Source organism: Aristolochia californica, unplaced genomic scaffold (genome assembly GCF_029961685.1).
Source record: "Aristolochia californica isolate CCGP_79_NKW_82.1479 unplaced genomic scaffold, dmAriCali1.0.hap1 SCAF_8, whole genome shotgun sequence".
Classification (NCBI taxonomy): domain Eukaryota; kingdom Viridiplantae; phylum Streptophyta; class Magnoliopsida; order Piperales; family Aristolochiaceae; genus Aristolochia; species Aristolochia californica.
In genome coordinates, this window is record NW_027182279.1 from 28319892 (window position 1) to 28341972 (window position 22081).

Sequence of the window (22081 nt, forward strand, 5' to 3'; positions counted from 1 at the left end):
GTTAACTTTTCAATAGTAGATAAAGTTGAAGCTAATGTCTTTACTTCCCGTCTTCTCAATTCTTGCACAGCCCACGGGAAGTAAAAACATTAGCTTCAGCTTTATCTACTTCTGAAAAGTTAACCGAATATGAGAGAAAGAATTATTCGGTTAACAAAGTGCCTAAGAAAAATAACAATGGTATAACGAAGTTTAAGAAGAAGGAGAAAGGGGAAAAGAAGTCATGGGCAAAGGATGCCAAGGCTAGGCCGGAAGAGAAGAAACGAGGGGACAAACAGAAAAAGAAGGTCCATTGTTTCGTATGCGAGGGATTGTCTTAGAAAGAGGTATACAATACTAAATTGGAAATTATGGCCAGAAAAATAAAAAAACTGTGAGGCAGAAATAACTCTTCTCAAACATAGATTAGATACAATAGAAAGAGATTCTTATGATGGTATCACTGTAGGATTAGAAGAACCAGAAACTTCCTACGTATGTAACAAAGATAAATCTTTTTCCAGTATCCTTGTTAGAACAAAGATTTTTTTCCCTAACAAACAATCCCTCGTGTTAGATGCTTTAGTAGATTTCGGCTGTACCAAATGTATTATCCATAGAAGATTAGTTCCTCCTCAGTTCCTTAAGAAAACCAATAAATAAGTGTTTAGCCAACAGGTAGATGGTACCTATAACCCATATACAACCTATTATGATGAAGGCAAAATCCAGTTCTTTACCAACTGTTCAACTTTTTCTGGATCTTATCCTTTACCTTTAACATGGGTTAGAGATCTCAAACTCAAAGTAGACTTTATTTTAGGTCTTAATTTTATTCTTCATAACAATGGTTCTCTTTACTCCTTGTTTGCAATGTCCTTTTTACAACTATCTTTAGAATTAATGTTCTGTCTTTTAGGGCAAGTGTTGGCTAAGTGTTCTGTCTGACAGAACATTAAAAGACCGAAGCGTTTTAGGAACTACCTTCTGGAAGTTTTTACAACTATATTTTCCTTCTCTTACGATTGCTTTCATGCTTATACTTTTCATAATATTAGGCATCGTTCTTGTTACCTTAATACTTACTGCTTTTATTGTATGTTGAGTATTTTCGTTTTTGTTCATATTTACTACTTTATTTTAAGACGTTATTACAGAAAGGTATATAAGGCTGGAAACTACTGGGTGAGGGCTAAGCCCTGACAAACGCCTTTGCCTCAGTTGAGCCAAGCGTTGCTCTCGGTTTTCACAACGCCGATGTACCTTTTTATGTATATTTGGTTAATTAATAAGATAATAAAACAGTTTTTGAGATTTGTTTTGCGAATATTACCTATATATTACTTATACTTAGGATTATTATATAATACCTTAAGAGATTATTGTGCAATATCATAGGAACTTATAGCTACATATTGTTCTTGGTAATAATAGCATTAGAATTATTTGGATATTTTATATTTCTCCCAGAACAAGTAGATAATCTTTTAGCCTCTGATATATTTTTATTCCTTAATATTTTAGCCAGAATCATAGATAGATCCTTAGATACATGATTTTTATCTTTATTGCTTTAATTTAGTTATATTTAGTTTTGTCTGTTTTACCTTATCTTTATATTTATACAGAAGATTTGTAGGTACTCCAAGGCTAATATTTATACCTAGAAGACAAGTAATTAGAAGAACCCCAAATAATTCACCTCTAGATACTCCAGAATCATAGATAGATCCTTAGATACATGATTTTCATCTTTATAGCTTTAATTTAGTTATATTTAGTTTTGTCTGTTTTACCTTATCTTTATATTCATACAGAAGATTTGTAGGGACTCCAAGGTAAATATTTATACCTAGAAGACAAGTAATTAGAGGAACCCCAAATAATTCACCTCTACATATTCCAGATTAAAGTAGTACTCCTCCGGAGGGAGGGAGGGAGGGAGGGAGGCTAAGTGTTCTGTCTGACAGAACATTAAAAGACAGAAGCGTTTTAGGAACTACCTTTTGGAAGTTTTTACAACTATCTTTTCCTTCTCTTACGATTGCTTTCATGCTTATACTTTTGATAATATTAGGCATCGTGTTTGTTACCTTAATACTTACTGCTTTTATTGTGTATTGAGTATTTTCGTTTTTGTTCATATTTACTACTTTATTTTAAGACGTCATTACAGAAAGGTATATAATGCTGGAAACTATTGGGTGAGGGCTAAGCCCTGACAAACGCCTCTGCCTCAGTTGAGCCAAGCGTCTCGGTTGTCACAACGCCGCTGTACCTTTTTATGTAAATTTGGTTAATTAATAAGATAATAAAACAGTTTTTGAGTTTTGTTTTGCGAATATTACCTATATATTACTTTTACTTAGGATTATTATGTAATACCTTAAGAGATTATTGTGCAATATCATAGGAACTTATAGCTACATATTGTTCTTGGTAATAATAGCATTAGAATTATTTGGATATTTTATATTTCTCCCAGAACAAGTAGATAATCTTTTAGCCTCTGATATATTCTTATTCCTTAATATTTTAGCCTGAATCATAGATAGATCCTTAGATACATGATTTTTATCTTTATAGCTTTAACAATAGTCTTCTGTAATTTAGTTATCTTTAGTTTTGTCTGTTTTACCTTATCTTTATATTCATACAGAAGATTTGTAGAGACTCCTAGGCAAATATTTATACCTAGAAGACAAGTAATTAGAAGAACCCCAAATAATTCACCTCTAAATACTCCATATTAAAGCAGATTAAAGTAGTACCCCTCCGAATTGGTATCTAGAGGGAGGGAGGGAGGGAGGGAGGCTAAGTGTTCTGACAGAACATTAAAAGACAGAGGCGTTTTAGGAACTACCTTCTGGCTAAGTGTTCTGACAGAACATTAAAAGACAGAAGCGTTTTAGGAACTACCTTCTGGAAGTTTTTACAACCATCTTTTCCTTCTCTTCCGATTGCTTTAATGCTTATACTTTTCATAATATTAGGCATCGTTCTTGTTACCTTAATACTTACTGCTTTTATTGTGTGTTGAGAATTTTTCGTTTTTTTTCATATGTACTATTTTTTTTAAGACGTTATTACAGAAAGATATATAAGGCTGGAAACTACTGGGTGAGGGCTAAACCCTGACCAACGCTTCTACCTCAGTTGAGCCAAGCGTTGCTCTAGGTTGTCACAACGCCGCTGTACCTTTTTATGTATATATGGTTAATTAATAAGATAATAAAACAGTTTTTGAGATTTGTTTTGCGAATATGACCTATATATTACTTATACTTAGGATTATTATATAATACCTTAAGCGATTGTTGTGCAATATCATAGGAACTTATAGCTACATATTATTTTTAGTAATAATAGCATTAGAATTATTTGGATATTTTATATTTCTCCCAGAACAAGTAGATAATCTTTTAGCCTCTGATATATTCTTATTCCTTAATATTTTAGCCAGAATCATAGATAGATCCTTAGATACATGATTTTTATATTTATAGCTTTAATTTAGTTATATTTAGTTTTGTCTGTTTTACTTTATCTTTATATTCATACAGAAGATTTGTAGAGACTCCAAGGCAAATATTTATACCTAGAAGACAAGTAATTAGAAGAACCCCAAATAATTAACCTCTACATACTCCAGATTAAAGTAGTACCCCTCGGGAGGGAGGGAGGGAGGGAGGGAGGCTAAGTGTTCTGTTCCCAGAACAAGTAGATAATCTTTTAGCCTCTGATATATTCTTATTCCTTAATATTTTAGCCAGAATCATAGATAGATCCATAGATACATGATTTTTATATTTATAGCTTAAATTTAGTTATATTTAGTTTTGTCTGTTTTACCTTAACAGAAGATTTGTAGAGACTCCAAGGCAAATATTTATACCTAGAAGACAAGTAATTAGAAGAACCCCAAATAATTCACCTCTACTTACTCCAGATTAAAGTAGTACCCCTTGGGAGGGAGGGAGGGAGGCTAAGTGTTCTGTCTGACAGAACATTTAAAGACAGAAGCGTTTTAGGAACTACCTTCTGGAAGTTTTTACAACTATCTTTTCCTTCTCTTACGATTGCTTTCATGCTTATACTTTTGATAATATTAGGCATCGTTCTTGTTACCTTAATACTTACTGCTTTTATTGTGTATTGAGTATTTTCGTTTTTGTTCATATTTACTACTTTATTTTAAGACGTCATTACAGAAAGGTATATAAGGCTGGAAACTACTGGGTGAGGGCTAAGCCCTGACAAACGCCTCTGCCTCAGTTGAGCCAAGCGTTGCTCTCGGTTGTCACAACGCCGCTGTACCTTTTTATGTATATTTGGTTAATTATTAAGATAATAAAACAGTTTTTGAGTTTTGTTTTGCGAATATTACCTATATATTACTTTTACTTAGGATTATTATGTAATACCTTAAGAGATTATTGTGCAATATCATAGGAACTTATAGCTACATATTGTTCTTGGTAATAATAGCATTAGTATTATTTGGATATTTTATATTTCTCCCAGAACAAGTATATAATCTTTTAGCCTCTGATAAATTCTTATTCGTTAATATTTTAGCCAGAATCATAGATAGATCCTTAGATACATGATTTTTATCTTTATAGCTTGAACAATAGTCTTCTGTAATTTAGTTATCTTTAGTTTTGTCTGTTTTACCTTATCTTTATATTCATACAGAAGATTTGTAGAGACTGTTAAGCAAATATTTATACCTAGAAGACAAGTAGTTAGAAGAACCCCAAATAATTCACCTCTAAGTACTCCATATTAAAGCAGATTAAAGTAGTACCCCTCCGAATTGGTATCTAGAGGGAGGGAGGGAGGGAGGCTAAGTGTTCTGACAGAATCGTTTTAGGAACGTCCTTCTGGCTAAGTGTTATGACAGAACATTAAAAGACATAAGCGTTTTAGGGACTACCTTCTGGAAGTTTTTATAACTATCTTTTCCTTCTCTTACGATTGCTTTCATGCTTATACTTTTCATAATATTAGGCATCGTTCTTGTTACCTTAATACTTACTGCTTTTATTGTGTGTTGAGAATTTTTCGTTTTTGTTCATATTTACTACTTTATTTTAAGACGTTATTACAGAAATAGGATTAGATACAAGGTGAAGGATTTACCTCGGAAATAGGAAGTTCTTCTAAAAACCTTAATATAATAGACAGAATAACAGGAAGGAGAAGTGTAGACCAAAGAGAAATACAATTAGACGAAATAATAGATATAGATCAAGACATTACAAATTTGGCAATAACCAATTAAACCTTCTTAACCCCAGACAATTATATAGAACAGGACCATTAAACTTTAATACCGGATTATTTAGATATTACCGAGAAATCCAGATTAGTTGTGTAGGACAAGATTCTGTTAACATTAACTTAATAGCAGAACAAGCCTTTAAAGAAATAGGGGTAAAAGGATTCATTTAGGTCTGATTGTAATAGGGGTAAAAGGATTAGGACGAAAACATCTAGGAACTAAAACCTTACTTAGTATCTACGATGATAGATGGGCAGACCCTAAAAAGGCAATGTTAGGAATCACTGAGGTAGATATGAATCAAAATGGAGGAATATTTTATTGCTCCCCAGACTTCCTTATTGGACTACAAGATTTTAGAAAATATATCAAAATAGGTATTCAGACAAAAGGATATGAATCCTTTGTAGGAAACAATCTTTTATTGTGTATTGAATTCTTAGGAAGGTGTACTTGTTCTAGCACTACTAGGTTCAAAGTTAAAATAGATGATGTAGTTAGTTTAATAGGAAACAATGGAATAAAATTAATTAAGGCTATTAAATATTCTCCAGACATTTTAGCAGGATTAGAATGGAACCTTAAATTTAGAGAAGAAAAAATAATCAGTCCTGAAGAAAGTATCATGTACACAGATACTAAAGGTAACATAAATATAAGATTTAATAGCTATGAACAAAAGAATATAGAAGATACGGAATCAATCTCTAGTGAAAATTATCACCTAGTCAATATAGAATTAGAAACAGATGAGATAATATACCCTAAAGAATTATATATATATAATTATATATATATATATATATATATATATATATATATATATATAGAGAGAGAGAGAGAGAGAGAGAGAGAGAGAGAGAGAGTCTGGTCTGCAGCTTCTATACCTAGGGCTTTTAGACAAGGGATGCAAGCTTCTAGGGAACACTGATTGCATTTTAGCTCTTTGTTTTTTGCTAGGATACCGAGCACATTAAAAAGAGGATTACTATCTAACCCTGTATTCCATGACCACGCATGTACACATTCTGAAGTAGCGTCCACTCTTAAGGTTCTTAATTACTCAGAAAATATTTTTTTAATAGGGATCATTTTGTTTTAAATCGATTTTGGTGAGACGATTTGGCCTGCTCATTCATTCATGGGGTGCCATACTGTGAAAAGATCATGCTTGTAATGTTAGAGCTTAGGTGTTGCATGGGTTCAGTTATGCAGTGGAAAGTTGAATTTACTTTTACCTGTGTCGGCCTAGTTGCGTCCTTGGGATAACCCACACTAGTCAGCCTCCCTTGCATACAAATAGTTGGCACACAATAAACCTTTTCTCATATACACAAATCTGTCTACATACAAGATATTCGAGCGCTCCTTTGAGTCTCTATGTCAATGTCTGATTGATTGGCACTCATCCAGCCCCCCTATATATAGTTGGGGAAATTGCTGGCCACATGCCCCTTCGAATGGTCATGTGCTTCTTGGCGCATGCCTCCTCATGTACAACCGCCCCAGCTAACACCCCATGGCCCACGTGACTAGAAACCGTTTAGGAACCATTATAAGCTGAATTTTGATGGTAGCGCCTTTGGGAACCCGGGTTTGGATGATTTTGGCGGGGTGATTTTTGATCCGGGCGGCATTGCCATACTCTCTTACTATGCCCCCCTCGGAATTGCTGACTCGACCATTGCTGAGCTCTCTGGTCTCCTTCACGGCTTGTGTATTTTTAAGGATCGCTTTAGTGGTCTCTTTATCATGGAGGGAGACTCCAAAGTCGTCATCGGATGGTGCTCCACCTCATCCTTCCCCCCGTGGCGTCACTAGCAGATTTTTCTTGATATTTTGGATATTGTATCCACCATTTCTTGTACTTCGTCTCATATACTTAGATCAGCCATTTCGGTTGCTGATTTGTGTGCCTAGGTCCCCCCTTCAATCTCTTATTGTTAGGGGAGGTCTCCCTTGATGTATCTTCCCTTTCTTTGAAATAAGTTTATCATCATTAAAAAAAAAGTTGGCTGCCACTAATCTGACTTGCCTCCATGCCTTGGTGTTCAGGCACTAGTCCGTATGTGCCCAGCCTATACGTGCAGTGCCTAGGGGTGGCATCGAGTCGAGCCGAGTTTGAATCTGCATATGTTCAAGCTGGGCTTGATTTAAATACTTCGAACTCAAGCTAGAGCCGAGCCCAGCCTTAAGCTTAAAATTTGAATTGAGCTTGAGCAGGGTTCAAGCTCCAACCTACATTTAAAACTTTGTATAAAATACAAGTCAAATAAACTGTGCATAAAATTATGCATAAATTTTACTTAAAATTGGGCATGACCTTTGTACATAAACTCTGCATAAAATTGCCTATAAACTCTGCATAAAATTGTTTATAAACACTGCATAATATTATGCCAATGTGACTTATATAAAAACATGACCTATATACAAAATGTGACTTTTATATACATTTCCCACTCTCTTGAGCCTAGCCAAACTCGAACTTGTATATGTTCGAGCTTTGCTTGATTTGAATACTTTGAACTTGAGTTCGAGCTCAAGCTTAGCTTTGAGACTAAAATTGGAATCGAGCTCTAGCCCAAGAATTTTAACCAAATTTGAGCTCAAGCTCGAGTCGGGTTTGAACTTTAACCTACATTTAAAACTTTCCATAAAATACATGTTTAATATTAAGTTCAAAGAATCCTAAAAGTATGGAAAACAAATAGAGATAATCTTGCATATCAGAGTTATTAAGAAACGACTAGATCTATAACTCATAAAGGATCTCAAAATAATTTGTATTGCATAAATTCTGTACTACATTGCACGGAGAGAATAAGGATGAAGGAGATCAAATGGGAGAAATGAGCTTACCTGTGGCTGACATATATTCCGTGACTTTCGTCTGCAACGCGCAGGTCAGCAATGTCTAAATGCGGTTGTGCGATGAAGAGATTGAAAGCGCTGAAGATGGAACATGGCGGAAATAGGTTGAGGAAGGACTGAAATACGAAACTTCCGTAAAAATCTGAGCATGCATATTACTAGTGGTTGGTAATATGCATGCTCTCTTTTCTTTTCTTTTCCATTTTCCTTGTGCATCCAAACAGGAGAAACCACATTTCTCTTTTTTTTCTCTCTTATTTTTCATGGGCATCGAAACAAGAGAATCGATCTTTTAGTCTCATTCCTCTTCTTGGGTAAATCTTCCTCAACGTTCGTCATTTCTGAATAACTGGTGCGCCCAACACTGTCAATAATACCATACGGTTTGACATTGTGCACAGCCCCTTTAGGGAAAAACCTCGCGGAAGGGAGCCAGTCCTGGTTATGAAAAAACTGAGTCTCATCCCGCTCCGACCACAGATCGTAGCCTCCAGAAAATTGAGACCTGTTAGCCAAAGCCTTCAACTGCTCGTCGGCTTTGATGGAAAAGAGAGTTGGGGCTCGCTCAAGAACCTCCCACGGTCGCTCAAGCTCAGAAACTGCGGCTCTAAGTTCCGCCCTCTGCCTCATTTCGCAAATCTGGCACTCACGGCAAAGACGGGCCTTTAGGAGCTGTTTGGCTTTTTTGGCCTGCATCCGTTTCCACTGCCATTTCGAGTCTCCGCCGAGGTAGGTACAAGGCCCCCCACCCAGTTTGTCACGAGGTCAGATGAGCCTAAACTCACTTGGGCTAGCGGAACTCCAACTCCTGTGATGGCCTACCTTCAATTCGTCAAAGGTAGTACAGCCTCTCACCCCTTAGATCAACGTTGCAAACTCCTTCCTCTCAAATGAAGCACGAGCATTGAAAGATAGAAAGACAATGGAATAGGAAGAGAAAGTAACCTTGTATTAATACTAGAGAAGATTACAAGGAGTGACCGTCCAAGGTGGAAGGCCAGCACTCCACAAAAACTCTCCCTCTCGTCTATGCTGAATGAATCTACAAGGGTTGAATGCCTTGGTATTTATAGGCTTCAACCCCTCCCTTCTCTCATGCTTCCGTCCAATGAGAGCAGAGATCCTCCCTTATAAATTCTCCTTGATTTGATCCTCCATTCAAATCCCTTTATTTGCTCCTTTTTTTTAAAATTCGTTTTACCATTGTTATTTTCCTTAGACACTTTGTTAGCCGAATCATTCTTTCTGTCATATTCGGTTAACTTTTCAGCAGTAGATAAAGCTGAAGCTAATGTTTTTACCTCCCGTGGGCTTAGCAAGAATTGAGAAGACGGGAAGTAAAGACATTAGCTTCAGCTTTATCTACTGCTGAAAAGTTAACCGAATATGAGAGAAAGAATTATTCGGCAAACAAAGTGCCTAAGGAAAATAACAATGGTATAACGAATTTTAAGAAGAAGGAGAAAGGGGAGAAGAAGTCATGGGCAAAGGATGCCAAGGCTAGGCCGGAAGAGAAGAAACGAGGGGACAAACAGAAAAAGAAGGTCCGTTGTTTCATATGCGAGGGATTGTCTTAGAAAGAGGTTCCTCAATGCTGCTCAAACTGAGGTGAACAATGAAGGGATTGAGCCTTGGTATGGCTCCTTAACACTTCTCCATGCTGTTGTCCATTCAAAGGAGGAAGGCTGCTCCACTTCCGGTAAGACCCTTAAGAGAACTTATTTTTATCTGTCTAACACTTGCTGGACGTATTGTTAGAGTAGTGGTGGACACTAGCGCCACCCACAACTTCCTTTCGTCGGTGGAGGCTAGGCGCCTAAATAAACGAGGAGAGAAAGATGGGAGCAAAATGAAAGCTGTAAATTCTGCTACTCGTGAAGTCCAAGGCATTGCCAAGAACGTCCCGGAGGAGATAGGCAAGTGGGTTGGATTTCTGAATTTTACTATTGTTGTCATGGATGATTTCAATGTGATTTTGGGAATGGAGTTTTTCACGGTTTGTAAGGCATTTGTAATGCCGCATGTTGGGGTGGTGGGGATTATGGACGAGCAAAGTCCTTGTACTATTTCTGAACTTGACAACAATGATGTAACAAAAAAGGACTTAATGCTATCAGCCCTCCAGCTTAAGAAAGGTCTTAAGCAGGGCCGCTCTACTTACATTGCTTTTATTTGTGCTGGTAGAGGTCATGCCTACCCCTAAAGAGATACAAGCCGTACTGCATGAATATAGAGATGTCATGCCTGAACAACTTCCAGCGAGGTTGCCACCTAGGAGAGGGGTGGACCATCGCATAGAGCTTGAGCTCGGAGCAAGAAAGCCAGCACAAGCACCATACCGAATGGCGCCCAAAGAGCTGGACGAACTGCGAAGACAACTCAGTGAGCTGTTGGACGCTGGGTTCATAAGGCCAAGCAAAGCACCTTATGGGGCCCCTATACTGTTTCAGACTAAGAAGGATGGAAGTATGAGACTGTGCATCGATTGTAGGGCGCTCAACAAGGTAACTATAAAGAATAAGTACCCTATTCCTCTTATCGCAGATCTCTTTGATCAGTTGAAAGAGGCGCATGTTTTCTCCAAATTGGATTTTCGAAGTGGTTATTACCAAGTCCGTATTGCTGAAGGAGACGAGGGGAAGACTGCTTGTGTAACCAGATATGGGGCTTACGAATTCATGGTAATGTCCGTTGGCCTAACCAATGCACCTGCAACATTTTTCACTCTCATGAGCGAGGTATTTTCCGAATACTTGGACAAGTTTGTCGGTGTTTATTTTGATGACATCGTGGTGTACAACAAGAGTATGGACGAGCACAAGAAACACCTTCGAAACATTGAGAAATAATCAGCTGTATGTCAAGGAGGAGAAGTGCTCCTTTGGGTTGCAAGAGGTGTCCTTTCTTGGACATTGGATAGGGGGAGGACGGATATGGATGGACAGCAAGAAGGTGGAGGCTGTGCATGACTGGTCGATCCCTTCCAAGGTGATTGAGCTTAGGAGTTTCCATGGTCTTGCAAATTATTACAGGAGGTTTATCAAGGGCTTCTCAGCTATAGCAGCCCCCTTGACCGACCTTCTCAAGAAAGACCAAAAGTGGCAATGGACGGACTCATGCCAAAGAGCATTCCAACGGCTAAAGGACACCATGGTGGCTGAACCAGTGCTGCACCTTGCTGATTTCAACAAGCCGTTTGAGGTAAATACAGATGCCTCCAAACAAAAGGATATGAATCCTTTGTAGGAAATAATCTATTATTATGTATTGGATTCTTAGGAAGATGGACTAGTTCTAGTACCACCAGGTTTAAAGTTAAGGTAGATGATGTAGTAAATGTAATAGGTAATAAAGGAATCAAATTACTTAAACCTATTAAATATTCTCCAGATATTTTGGTAGGACTAGAATGGAATCTTAAATTTAGAGAAAAAAAATAATTAGTCCCGAAGAAAGTATCATGTATACAGACACAAGGGGTAACATAAACATTAGATTTAATAGCTACGAACAGAAAAATACAGAGGACACTGAATCAGCCTCCAGTGAGAACTATGATTTAGTTAATATTGAATTAGAAACAGATGAAATAATATATCCTAAGGAACTAGAATTAAAACTGGTAGAAAGAGAACTTCTTCACCTGGAAGAAGATCTGATAAAAAACAAGAGGATAAAAGAAGAAGAATACTTGTATTACGACAGTGAAATGAACATTAGAATAGGAAAAATGCCTTTAGAACCAAAAGAAGATGAAACCTTTAGTATCAAAGAGTATATGGATGAAGAAAGTTCTACTAATATTCCTGGAAGTAGTTATACTACGTATCCAAGACCTCCACCTAGAGAAGTATATTATTCAGGCAACATGCCTAGGATTCCTTATAGTGAACCCATAAATTTGGATAGAAAAATACATCCAAAGGGAAAACAGAAAAGAAATAGAAAGACCTATAACTTTTCAGGAAAAGGGCAAAGGAAAAATTCTTAATCTTTCAGCCCATGATCCTCAAGAATGGACAACTGTATTAGACCTTTGGAAAAACCAAGTAGTATCAGATTATATCTAGAACTTTTCATCCCAAGATGTAGAAGAAATGTATAGGTACTTAGATACACTCCTAGGAGAAAGCGTTAAAGCTTTATGGGAAAGCTACAAAAGAAGTAATCCAGAAGAATTTGGTCATTTAATGGGCCTAGGATCCAACCCTTATAATTTTGTTAACAAAGTTTACCAGTTAGTAACAGGAGATGACCCTAATTTAGGTTCTATAACACTACAAAAAGATGTTGTAGTTTACTTAGAACAACTTAGTTTACATAATTATAAATATGTTAAAAAATTCCTACAAAACTACTTTTATTATACCTGCATTTCAGGTAATGCCTTTAACAAAGACTTAGGAATCAAATTATTTAGAAAACTACCTGGAGCTTTAGGAAAAGAAATTTATGACAATGGCAAAACATAGAATCAGCAAACCCTACATCGGTATACTCCATCGGACAGAGAACAAAATTCATTATGACAGTTCTCCAAGAAAAATGTACAGATATCTAGATACAAAGACAGCTTAAGGGAAATGACTTTGGCTTCTGCAAACAGATATATACTACTCAAGCTTATGGTCTAAAAGATTAAAGACAAAAACCTAGAAATAAAAGATATTTTAAGAAAGGATATTTTATCCGAAGATCTAAGAGTAGAAAGCCTTACCTGAACAAAGACAGACATGTCAGAAGATACAACCCAAAAAGAACTTATAAAAATAAATTATCATGTTATATTTGTGGTCAGACAGAACACTTAGCCAACACTTGCCATAAAAGACAGAACATTAATTCTAGAAGATCCACCCTTGTAGAAAACGTACAACAAGATCTTATAGAAGTAGATGAATATATGTCAGACACAGAATCCATCTATAGTATTGTAAGCATACCCAATGCTCCTTTAGATACATCAAACTCTGATGAAGATCTTGTCCTAGACCTTAATATTGAAGAAAACCTTGACCTTATGGATACAGTAATAGAATGTACCCATACCTGGTCCTGGAATACTGGTTTAGACAGTAACCCTTGCTTTAAATGCTCCTGGTATCCTCGTAAGAAACAAAGAGCAATATGCACTCAATGTTTCCTAGAAGCTTGTATTCCTTGCTTAAAACTCTTAGGTATTGAACATGTAGAATCCCTAATCATAATAAGGTATACAATACTAAATTGTAAATTATGGCCAGAAAAATAGAAAACTGTGAGGCAGAAATAACTCTTCTCAAACATAGATTAGATACAATAGAAAAAGATTCTTATGATGGTATCACTGTAGGATTAGAAGAACCAGAAACTTCCTACGTATGTAACCAAGATAAATCTTTTTCCAGTATCCTTGTTAGAGCAAAGATTATTTTCCCTAACAAACAATCCCTCGTGTTAGATGCTTTAGTAGATTCCGGCTGTACCAAATGTATTATCCATAGAAGATTAGTTCCTCCTCAGTTCCTTAAGAAAACCAATAAACAAGTGTTTAGCCAACATGTAGATGGTACCTATAACCCGTATACAACCTATTTTGATGAAGGCAAAATCCAGTTCTTTACCAACTGTTCAACTTTTTCTGGATCTTTTCCTTTACCTTTAACATGGGTTAGAGATCTCAAACTCAACGTAGACTTTATTTTAGTTCTTAATTTTATTCTTCATAACAATGGTTCTCTTTACTCCTTGTTTGCAATGTCCTTTTTACAACTATCTTTAGAATTAATGTTCTGTCTTTGAGGGCAAGTGTAGGCTAAGTGTTCTGTCTGACAAAACATTAAAAGATAGAAGCGTTTTAGGAACTACCTTCTGGACGTTTTTACAACTATCTTTTCCTTCTCTTACGATTGCTTTCATGCTTATACTTTTCATAATATTAGGCATCATTCTTGTTACCTTAATACTTACTGCTTTCATTGTGTGTTGAGTATTTTCGTTTTTGTTCATATTTACTACTTTATTTTAAGACGTTATTGCAGAAAGGTATATAAGGCTGGAAACTACTGGGTGAGGGCTAAGCCCTGACAAACGCCTCTGCCTCAGTTGAGCCAAGCGTTGCTCTCGGTTGTCACAAGGCCACTGTAGCTTTTTATATATATTTGGTTAATTAATAAGATAATAAAACGGTTTTTGAGATTTGTTTTGCGAATATTACCTATATATTACTTATACTTAGGATTATTATATAATGCCTTAAGAGATTATTGTGCAATATCATAGGAACTTATAGCTACATATTGTTCTTGGTAATAATAGCATTAGAATTATTTGGATATTTTATATTTCTCCCAAAACAATTAGATAATCTTTTAGCCTCTGATATATTCTTATTCCTGTATATTTTAGCCTGAATCATAGATAGAACCTTAGATACATCATTTTTATCTTTATAGCTTTAACAATAGTCTTCTGTAATTTAGTTATCTTTAGTTTTGTCTGTTTTACCTTATCTTTATTTTCATACAGAAGATTTGTAGAGACTCCTAGGCAAATATTTATACGTAGAGGACAAGTAATTAGAAGAACCCCAAATAATTCACCTCTAAATACTCCAGATTAAAGCAGATTAAAGTAGTACCGCTCCGAATTGGTATCTAGAGGGAAGGGAGAGAGGGACGGAGGGAGGCTAATTGTTCTGACAGAAGCGTTTTAGGAACTACCTTCTGGCTAAGTGTTCTGACAGAACATTAAAAGACATAAGCATTTTAGGAACTACGTTCTGGAAGTTTTTACAATTATCTTTTCCTTCCCTTACGATTGCTTTCATGCTTATACTTTTCATAATATTAGGTATCGTTCTTGTTACGTTAATACTTACTGCTTTTATTGTGTGTTGAGTATTTTCGTTTTTGTTCATATTTACTACTTTTTTTTAAGACGCTATTATAGAAAGGTCTAGAAGGTTGGAAACTACTGGGTGAGGGCTAAGCCCTGACAAACACCTCTGCCTTAGTTGAGCCTAGCGTTGCTCTCGGTTGTCACAACGCCGCTGTACCTTTTTATGTGTATTTGGTTAATTAATAAGATAATAAAACATTTTTTGAGATTTGTTTTGCGAATATTACCTATATATTACTTATACTTAGGATTATTATAAAATACCTTAAGAGATTGTTGTGCAATATTATAGGAACTTATAGCTACATATTGTTCTTGGTAATAATAGCATTAGAATTATTTGGATGTTTTATATTTCTCCCAGAACAAGTAGATAATCTTTTAGCCTCTGATATATTCTTATTCCTTAATATTTTAGCCAGAATCATAGATAGAACCTTAGATACATGATTTTTATCTTTATTGCTTAGCAATAGTCTACTGTAATTTTGTTATCTTTAGTTTTGTCTGTTTTACCTTATCTTTATATTCATACAGAAGATTTGTAGAGACTCCTAGGCAAATATTTATACCTAGAAGACAAGTAATTAGAAGAACCCCAAATAATTCACCTCTAAATACTCCAGATTAACGCAGATTAATGTAGTACCCCTCCGAATTGGTATCTAGAGGGAGGGAGGGAGGGAGGGAGGGAGGCTTAGTGTTCTGACAGAACATTAAAGACAGAAGCGTTTTAGGAACTACCTTCTGGAAGTTTTTACAACTATCTTTTCCTTCTCTTACGATTGCTTTCATGCTTATACTTTTGATAATATTAGGCATCGTTCTTGTTACCTTAATACTTACGGCTTTTATTGTGTGTTGAGTATTTTCGTTTTTGTTCATATTTACTACTTTATTTTAAGACGTTATTGCATAAAGGTATATAAGGCTGAAACTACTGGGTGAGGGCTAAGCCTTGACAAACGCCTTTGCCTCAGTTGAGCCAAGCGTTGCTCTCAGTTGTCACAACGCCGCTGTACCTTTTTATGTATATTTTGTTAATTAATATGATAATAAAACAGTTTTTGATATTTGTTTTGCGAATATTACCTATATATTACTTATACTTAGGATTATTATGCAATATCATAGGAACTTATAGCTACATATTGTTCTTGGTAATTATAGCATTAGAATTATTTATATATTTTATATTCTCCCAGAACAAGTAGATAATCTTTTAGCCTCTGATATATTCTTATTCTTTAATATTTTAGCCAGAATCATAGATAGAACCTTAGATACATGATTTTTATCTTTATAGCTTTAACAATATTCTTCTGGAATTTAATTATCTTTAGTTTTGTCTGTTTTACCATATCTTTATATTCGTACATAAGATTTGTAGAGACTCCTAGGCAAATTATTATACCTAGAAGACAAGTAATTAGAAGAACCCTAAATAATTCACCTCTTAATACTCCAGATTAAAGAAGATTAAAGTAGTACCCTTCCGAATTGGTATCTAGAGGGAGGGAGGGAGGGAGGCTAAGTGTTCTGACAGAACATTAAAGACAGAAGTGTTTTAGGAACTACCTTCTGGCTAAGTGTTCTGACAGAAAATTAAAAGACAAAAACGTTTTAGGAACTACCTTCTGAAAGTTTTTACAACTATCTTTTCGTTCTCTTACGATTGCTTTCATGCTTATACTTTTCATAATACTAGGCATCGTTCTTGTTACCTTAATACTTACTGCTTTTATTGTGTGTTGAGTATTTTCGTTTTTGTTCATATTTACTACTTTATTTTAAGACGTTATTATGGAAGGGTATATAAGGCTGGAAACTACTGGGTGAGGGCTAAGCCCTGACAAACGCCTTTGCCTCAGTTGAGCCAAGCGTTGCTCTTGGTTGTCACAACGCCGTTGTACCTTTTTATGTATATTTAGTTAATTAATAAGATAATAAAACAGTTTTTGAGATTATTTTTGCGAATATTACCTATATATTACTTATACTTAGGATTATTATATAATACCTTAAGAGATTATTATGCAATATGATTGGAACTTATAGGTACATATTGTTCTTGGTAATAATAGCATTAGAATTATTTGGATATTTTATATTTCTCCCAGAACAAGTTGATAATCTTTTAGCCTCTGATATATTCTTATTCGTTAATATTTTAGCCAGAATCATAGATAGAACCTTAGATACATGATTTTTATCTTTATAGCTTTAACAATAGTGTTCTGTAATTTAGTTATCTTTAGTTTTGTCTGTTTTACCTTATCTTTATATTCATACAGAAGATTTGTAGAGACTCCTAGGCAAATATTTATACCTAGAAGACAAGTAATTAGAAGAACCCCAAATAATTCACCTCTAAATACTCCAGATTAAAGCAGATTAAAGTAGTACCCCTCCGAATTGGTATCTAGAGGGAGAGAGAGAGAGGGAGGGAGGGAGAGAGAGAGAGTGAGATGGAGAGAGAGAGAGAGCAGCCTATCCATAATAGGATACATAACACTAAGTTAGAAATTATGGCCAGAAAAATAGAAAACTGTGAATTACTCTCCTCAAATATAGATTAGATACAATCGAAAAAGACTCCTTTGATGGGATTACTGTTGGCATAGAAGACCCAGAAACTTTTTACGTCCGCAACCAAGACATATCTTTTTCTAGCATACTTGTCAGGGCCAAGATTGTTTTCCCTAATAAACAATCCTTAATATTAGATGCCTTAGTAGACTCTGGCTGTACAAAATGTATCATCCATAGAAGACTCGTTCCCCCTCGATGAAGGAAAGATCCAATTCTTTACCAACTGCTCCAGTTTTTCTGGATCTTATTCTTTACCTTTGACATGGGTTAGAGCGTTGCTAATATACTTTTATGTATTATGTATTAAACACACACCATCTATAAAACTTAGGAAACAATAAACGCAGTAAGTATTAAAGCGATAAGAACAATTCCTAAGGTTATGAAAAGCACAAGCATAGAGATTTTTTTAGGTTCCTATATATTCTTAATTATTAATATTATAGTTAGAATCGTAGATACATGATCTTTGTCTTTATAGCCTTAGTAATAGTTTTCTGTAATTTGGTTATTTTTAGTTTTATCTGTTTTACTTTGTCTTTATATTCTTATAGAAGATTCGTAGAAACCCCTAGGCAAATCTTTATACCTAGAAGACAAATAGTAAGGAGACCTGCAAATCATTCAGCTTTAAATACTCCAGATTAATCAGTACCCCCTCCAAATTGGTATCAGAGCCCTAAGACCTGGAACCCTCCAAAAAACTAGATTATTTAGACTTTAGACTTCCATCAAGATTTGAGATAAAATATATAGGACCTAATTCCCTTAGGTGTCATTTCAACAGTGAAGAACATATTTTACACGGGAATAATCCCCAATTAATACTATCACAGATCTTATTATAAGTCTAGGTAATAATCTTCAAACAAAGTAACTGAAAAAGAATTCACTTTAACTAAGATACAAGACGAAATTAAGACTTTAAAATTAAAAACAGAAAAACTCTCTGAGAATTTAGACTATCTAAAAAGTAGTAAAGGATCACAACAAAATATTGATAAAGAAATAGATTTAATATCCCAGAAATTGAAAGGCATCACAATAGAACCCAAAACCTCCTCAGCTAAAAAACCATGGCACTTTCACAGCAAGGTGAAGGATTTACCTCGGAAATAGAAAGTTCTTCTAGAAATCTTAATATAAAAGACAGAATAACAGGAAGGAGAAGTGTAGACCAAAGAGATATACAATTAGACGAAATAATAGATATAGATCAAGACATTACTATATTTAGCAATAACCAATTAAACCTTCTTAACCCCAGACAATTATATAGAACATGACCATTAAACTTTAATACCGGATTATTTAGACATTACCGAGAAATCCAGATTAGTTGTGTAGGACAAGATTCTGTTAACATTAACTTAATAGCAGAACAAGCCTTTAAAGAAATAGGGGTAAAAGGATTCATTTAGGTCTGATTGTAATAGGGGTAAAAGGATTAGGACGAAATCATCTAGGAACTAAAACCTTACTTAGTATCTACGATGATAGATGGGCAGACCCTAAAAAGGCAATGTTAGGAATCACTGAGGTAGATATGAATCAAAATGGAGGAATATTTTATTGCTCCCCAGACTTCCTTATTGGAATACAAGATTTTAGAAAATATATCAAAATAGGTATTCAGACAAAAGGATATGAATCCTTTGTAGGAAACAATCTTTTATTGTGTATTGAATTCTTAGGAAGGTGTACTTGTTCTGGCACTACTAGGTTCAAGGTTAAAATAGATGATGTAGTTAATTTAATAGGAAACAAAGGAATAAAATTAATTAAGCCTATTAAATATTCTCTAGACATTTTAGTAGAATTGGAATGGAACCTTAAATTTATAGAAGAAAAAATAATCAGTCCTGAAGAAAGTATCATGTACACAGATACTAAAGGTAAATCATGGGCATCCAAACAAGAGAATCGATCTTTTAGTCCCATTCCACTTCTTGGGTAAATCTTCCTCAACGTCCGTCATTTCTGAATAACTGGTGCGCCCAACACTGTCAATAATACCATACGGTTTGACATTGTGCACAGCCCCTTTAGGGAAAAACCTCGCGGAAGGGAGCCAGTCCTGGTTATGAAAAAGCTGAGTCTCATCCCGCTTCGACCACAGATCGTAGCCTCCAGAAAATTGAGACCTGTTAGCCAAAGCCTTCAATTGCTCGTCGGCTTTGCTGGAAAAGAGAGTTGGGGCTCGCTCAACAGCCTCCCACGGTCGCTCAAGCTCAGAAACTGCGGCTCTAAGTTCCGCCCTCTGCCTCATTTCGTAAATCTGGCACTCACGGCAAAGACGGGCCTTTAGGAGCTGTTTGGCTTTTTGGGCCTGCATCCGCTTCCACTGCCATTTCGAGACTCTGCAGAGGTAGGTACAAGGCCCCCCACCCAGTTTGTCACGAGGTCAGATGAGCCCAAACTCACTTGGGCTAGCGGAACTCCAACTCCCGTGATGGCCTACCTTCAATTCGTCAAAGGTAGTACAGCCTCTCACCCCTTAGATCAACGTTGCAAACTCCTTCCTCTCAAATGAAGCATGAGCAATGAAAAGATAGAAAGACAGTGGAATAGGAAGAGAAAGTAAACTTGTATTAATACTAGAGAAGATTACAAGGAGTGACCGTCCAAGGTGGAAGGCCAGCACTCTACAAAAACTCTCCCTCTCGTCTATGCTGAATGAATCTACAAGGGTTGAATGCCTTGGTATTTATAGGCTTCAACCCCTCCCTTCTCTCATGCTTCCGTCCAATGAGAGCAGAGATCCTCCCTTATAAAATCTCCTTGATTTGATCCTCCATTCAAATCCCTTGATTTGCTCCTTTTTCTTAAAATTCGTTTTACCATTGTTATTTTCCTTAGTCACTTTGTTAGCCGAATCATTCTTTCTCTCATATTCGGTTAACTTTTCAGCATTAGATAAAGCTGAAGCTAATGTCTTTACTTCCCGTGGGCTGAGCAAGAATTGAGAAGACGGGAAGTAAAGACATTAGCTTCAGCTTTATCTACTGCTGAAAAGTTAACCGAATATGAGAGAAAGAATTATTCGGCTAACAAAGTGCCTAAGGAAAATAACAATGGTAAAACAAATTTTAAGAAGAAGGAGAAAGGGGAGAAGAAGTCATGGGCAAAGGACGCCAAGGCTAGGCCGGAAGAGAAGAAACAAGGGGACAAACAAAAAAAGGTCCATTGTTTCATATGCGAGGGATTGTCTTAGAAAGAGGTTCCTCAATGCTGCTCAAACTGAGGTGAACAATGGAAGGATTGAGCCTAGGTTGGGCTCCTGAACACTTCTCCATGCTGTTGTCCGTTCAAAGGAGGAGAAGGCTGCTCCACTTCTGGTAAGACCCTTAAGAGAACATCTTTTTATCTCTCTAACACTTGCTGGACGTATTGTTAGAGCAGTGGTGGACACTGGCGCCACCCACAACTTCCTTTCGTCGGAGGAGGCTAGGCGCCTAAATATACGAGGAGAGAAAGATGGGAGCAAAATGAAAGCTGTAAATTCTGCTGCTCGTGAAGTCCAAGGCATTGCCAAGAACGTCCCGGTGGAGATAGGCAAGTGGGTTGGATTTCTGAATTTTACTATTGTTGTCATGGATGATTTCAATGTGATTTAGGGAATAGAGTTTTTCACGGTTTGTAAGGCATTTGTAATGCCGCATGTTGGGGTAATGGGGATTATGGACGAGCAAAGTCCTTGTACTATTTCTGAACTTGACAACAATGATGTAACAAAAAAGGACTTAATGCTATCAGCCCTCTAGCTTAAGAAAGGTCTTAAGCAAGGCTGCTCTACTTACATTGCTTTTATTTGTGCTGGTAGAGGTCATGCCTACCCCTAAAGAGATACAAGCCGTACTGCATGAATATAGAGATGTCATGCCTGAACAACTTCCAGCGAGGTTACCACCTAGGAGAGGGGTGGACCATTGCATAGAGCTTGAGCCCGGAGTAAGAAAGCCAGTACAAGCACCATACCGATTGGCGCCCAAAGAGCTGGATGAACTGCGAAGACAACTCAGTGAGCTGTTGGACGCTGGGTTCATAAGGCCAAGCAAAACACCTTATGGGGCCCCTATACTGTTTCAGACTAAGAAGGATGGAAGTATGAGACTATGCATCGATTGTAGGGCGCTCAACAAGGTAACTATAAAGAATAAGTACCCTATTCCTCTTATTGCAGATCTCTATGATCAATTGAAAGAGGCGCAAGTTTTCTCCAAATTGGATTTGCGAAGTGGTTTTTAAAAAATTCGGATTGCTGAAGGAGACGATCTGAAGAATCTAAAGGTGCATTTTGGATACTTACTATGCTATAAATAGATTCCGTATCTGACATGTATTCATCTACTTCTATGAGATCTTGTTGGACATTTTCTACAAGGGTGGATCTCTTAGAGTTAATGTTTTGTCTTTTGGGACAGGTGTTGGCTAAGTGTTCTGTTTGGCCACAAATATAGCAAGAAAGTT

General features: G+C 36.2%; 3 protein-coding genes across 4 annotated transcripts in view; 1 reads left to right on the forward strand and 2 right to left on the reverse strand.

Moving 5' to 3' along the window:
* LOC137938833 (protein transport protein SEC23 D-like) overlaps positions 1-22081 on the forward strand; it is a 54049-nt gene that overhangs the window by 22354 nt on the left and 9614 nt on the right. The gene's annotated exons all lie outside the window — the stretch shown is intronic.
* Positions 8402-8890, reverse strand: LOC137939326 (probable DEAD-box ATP-dependent RNA helicase 48; the record flags this gene model as incomplete). Its single annotated transcript, XM_068784609.1, has 1 exon — positions 8402-8890. A coding segment is annotated over one exon (489 nt), but the record flags the coding sequence as incomplete, so codon positions are not given.
* On the reverse strand, positions 13861-20015 carry LOC137939327 (uncharacterized; the record flags this gene model as incomplete). The annotated part of the gene is made up of 6 exons (XM_068784610.1): positions 13861-13947; positions 14186-14266; positions 14842-14857; positions 15669-15724; positions 18225-18290; positions 19632-20015. Coding segments are annotated over 6 exons (690 nt in total), but the record flags the coding sequence as incomplete, so codon positions are not given.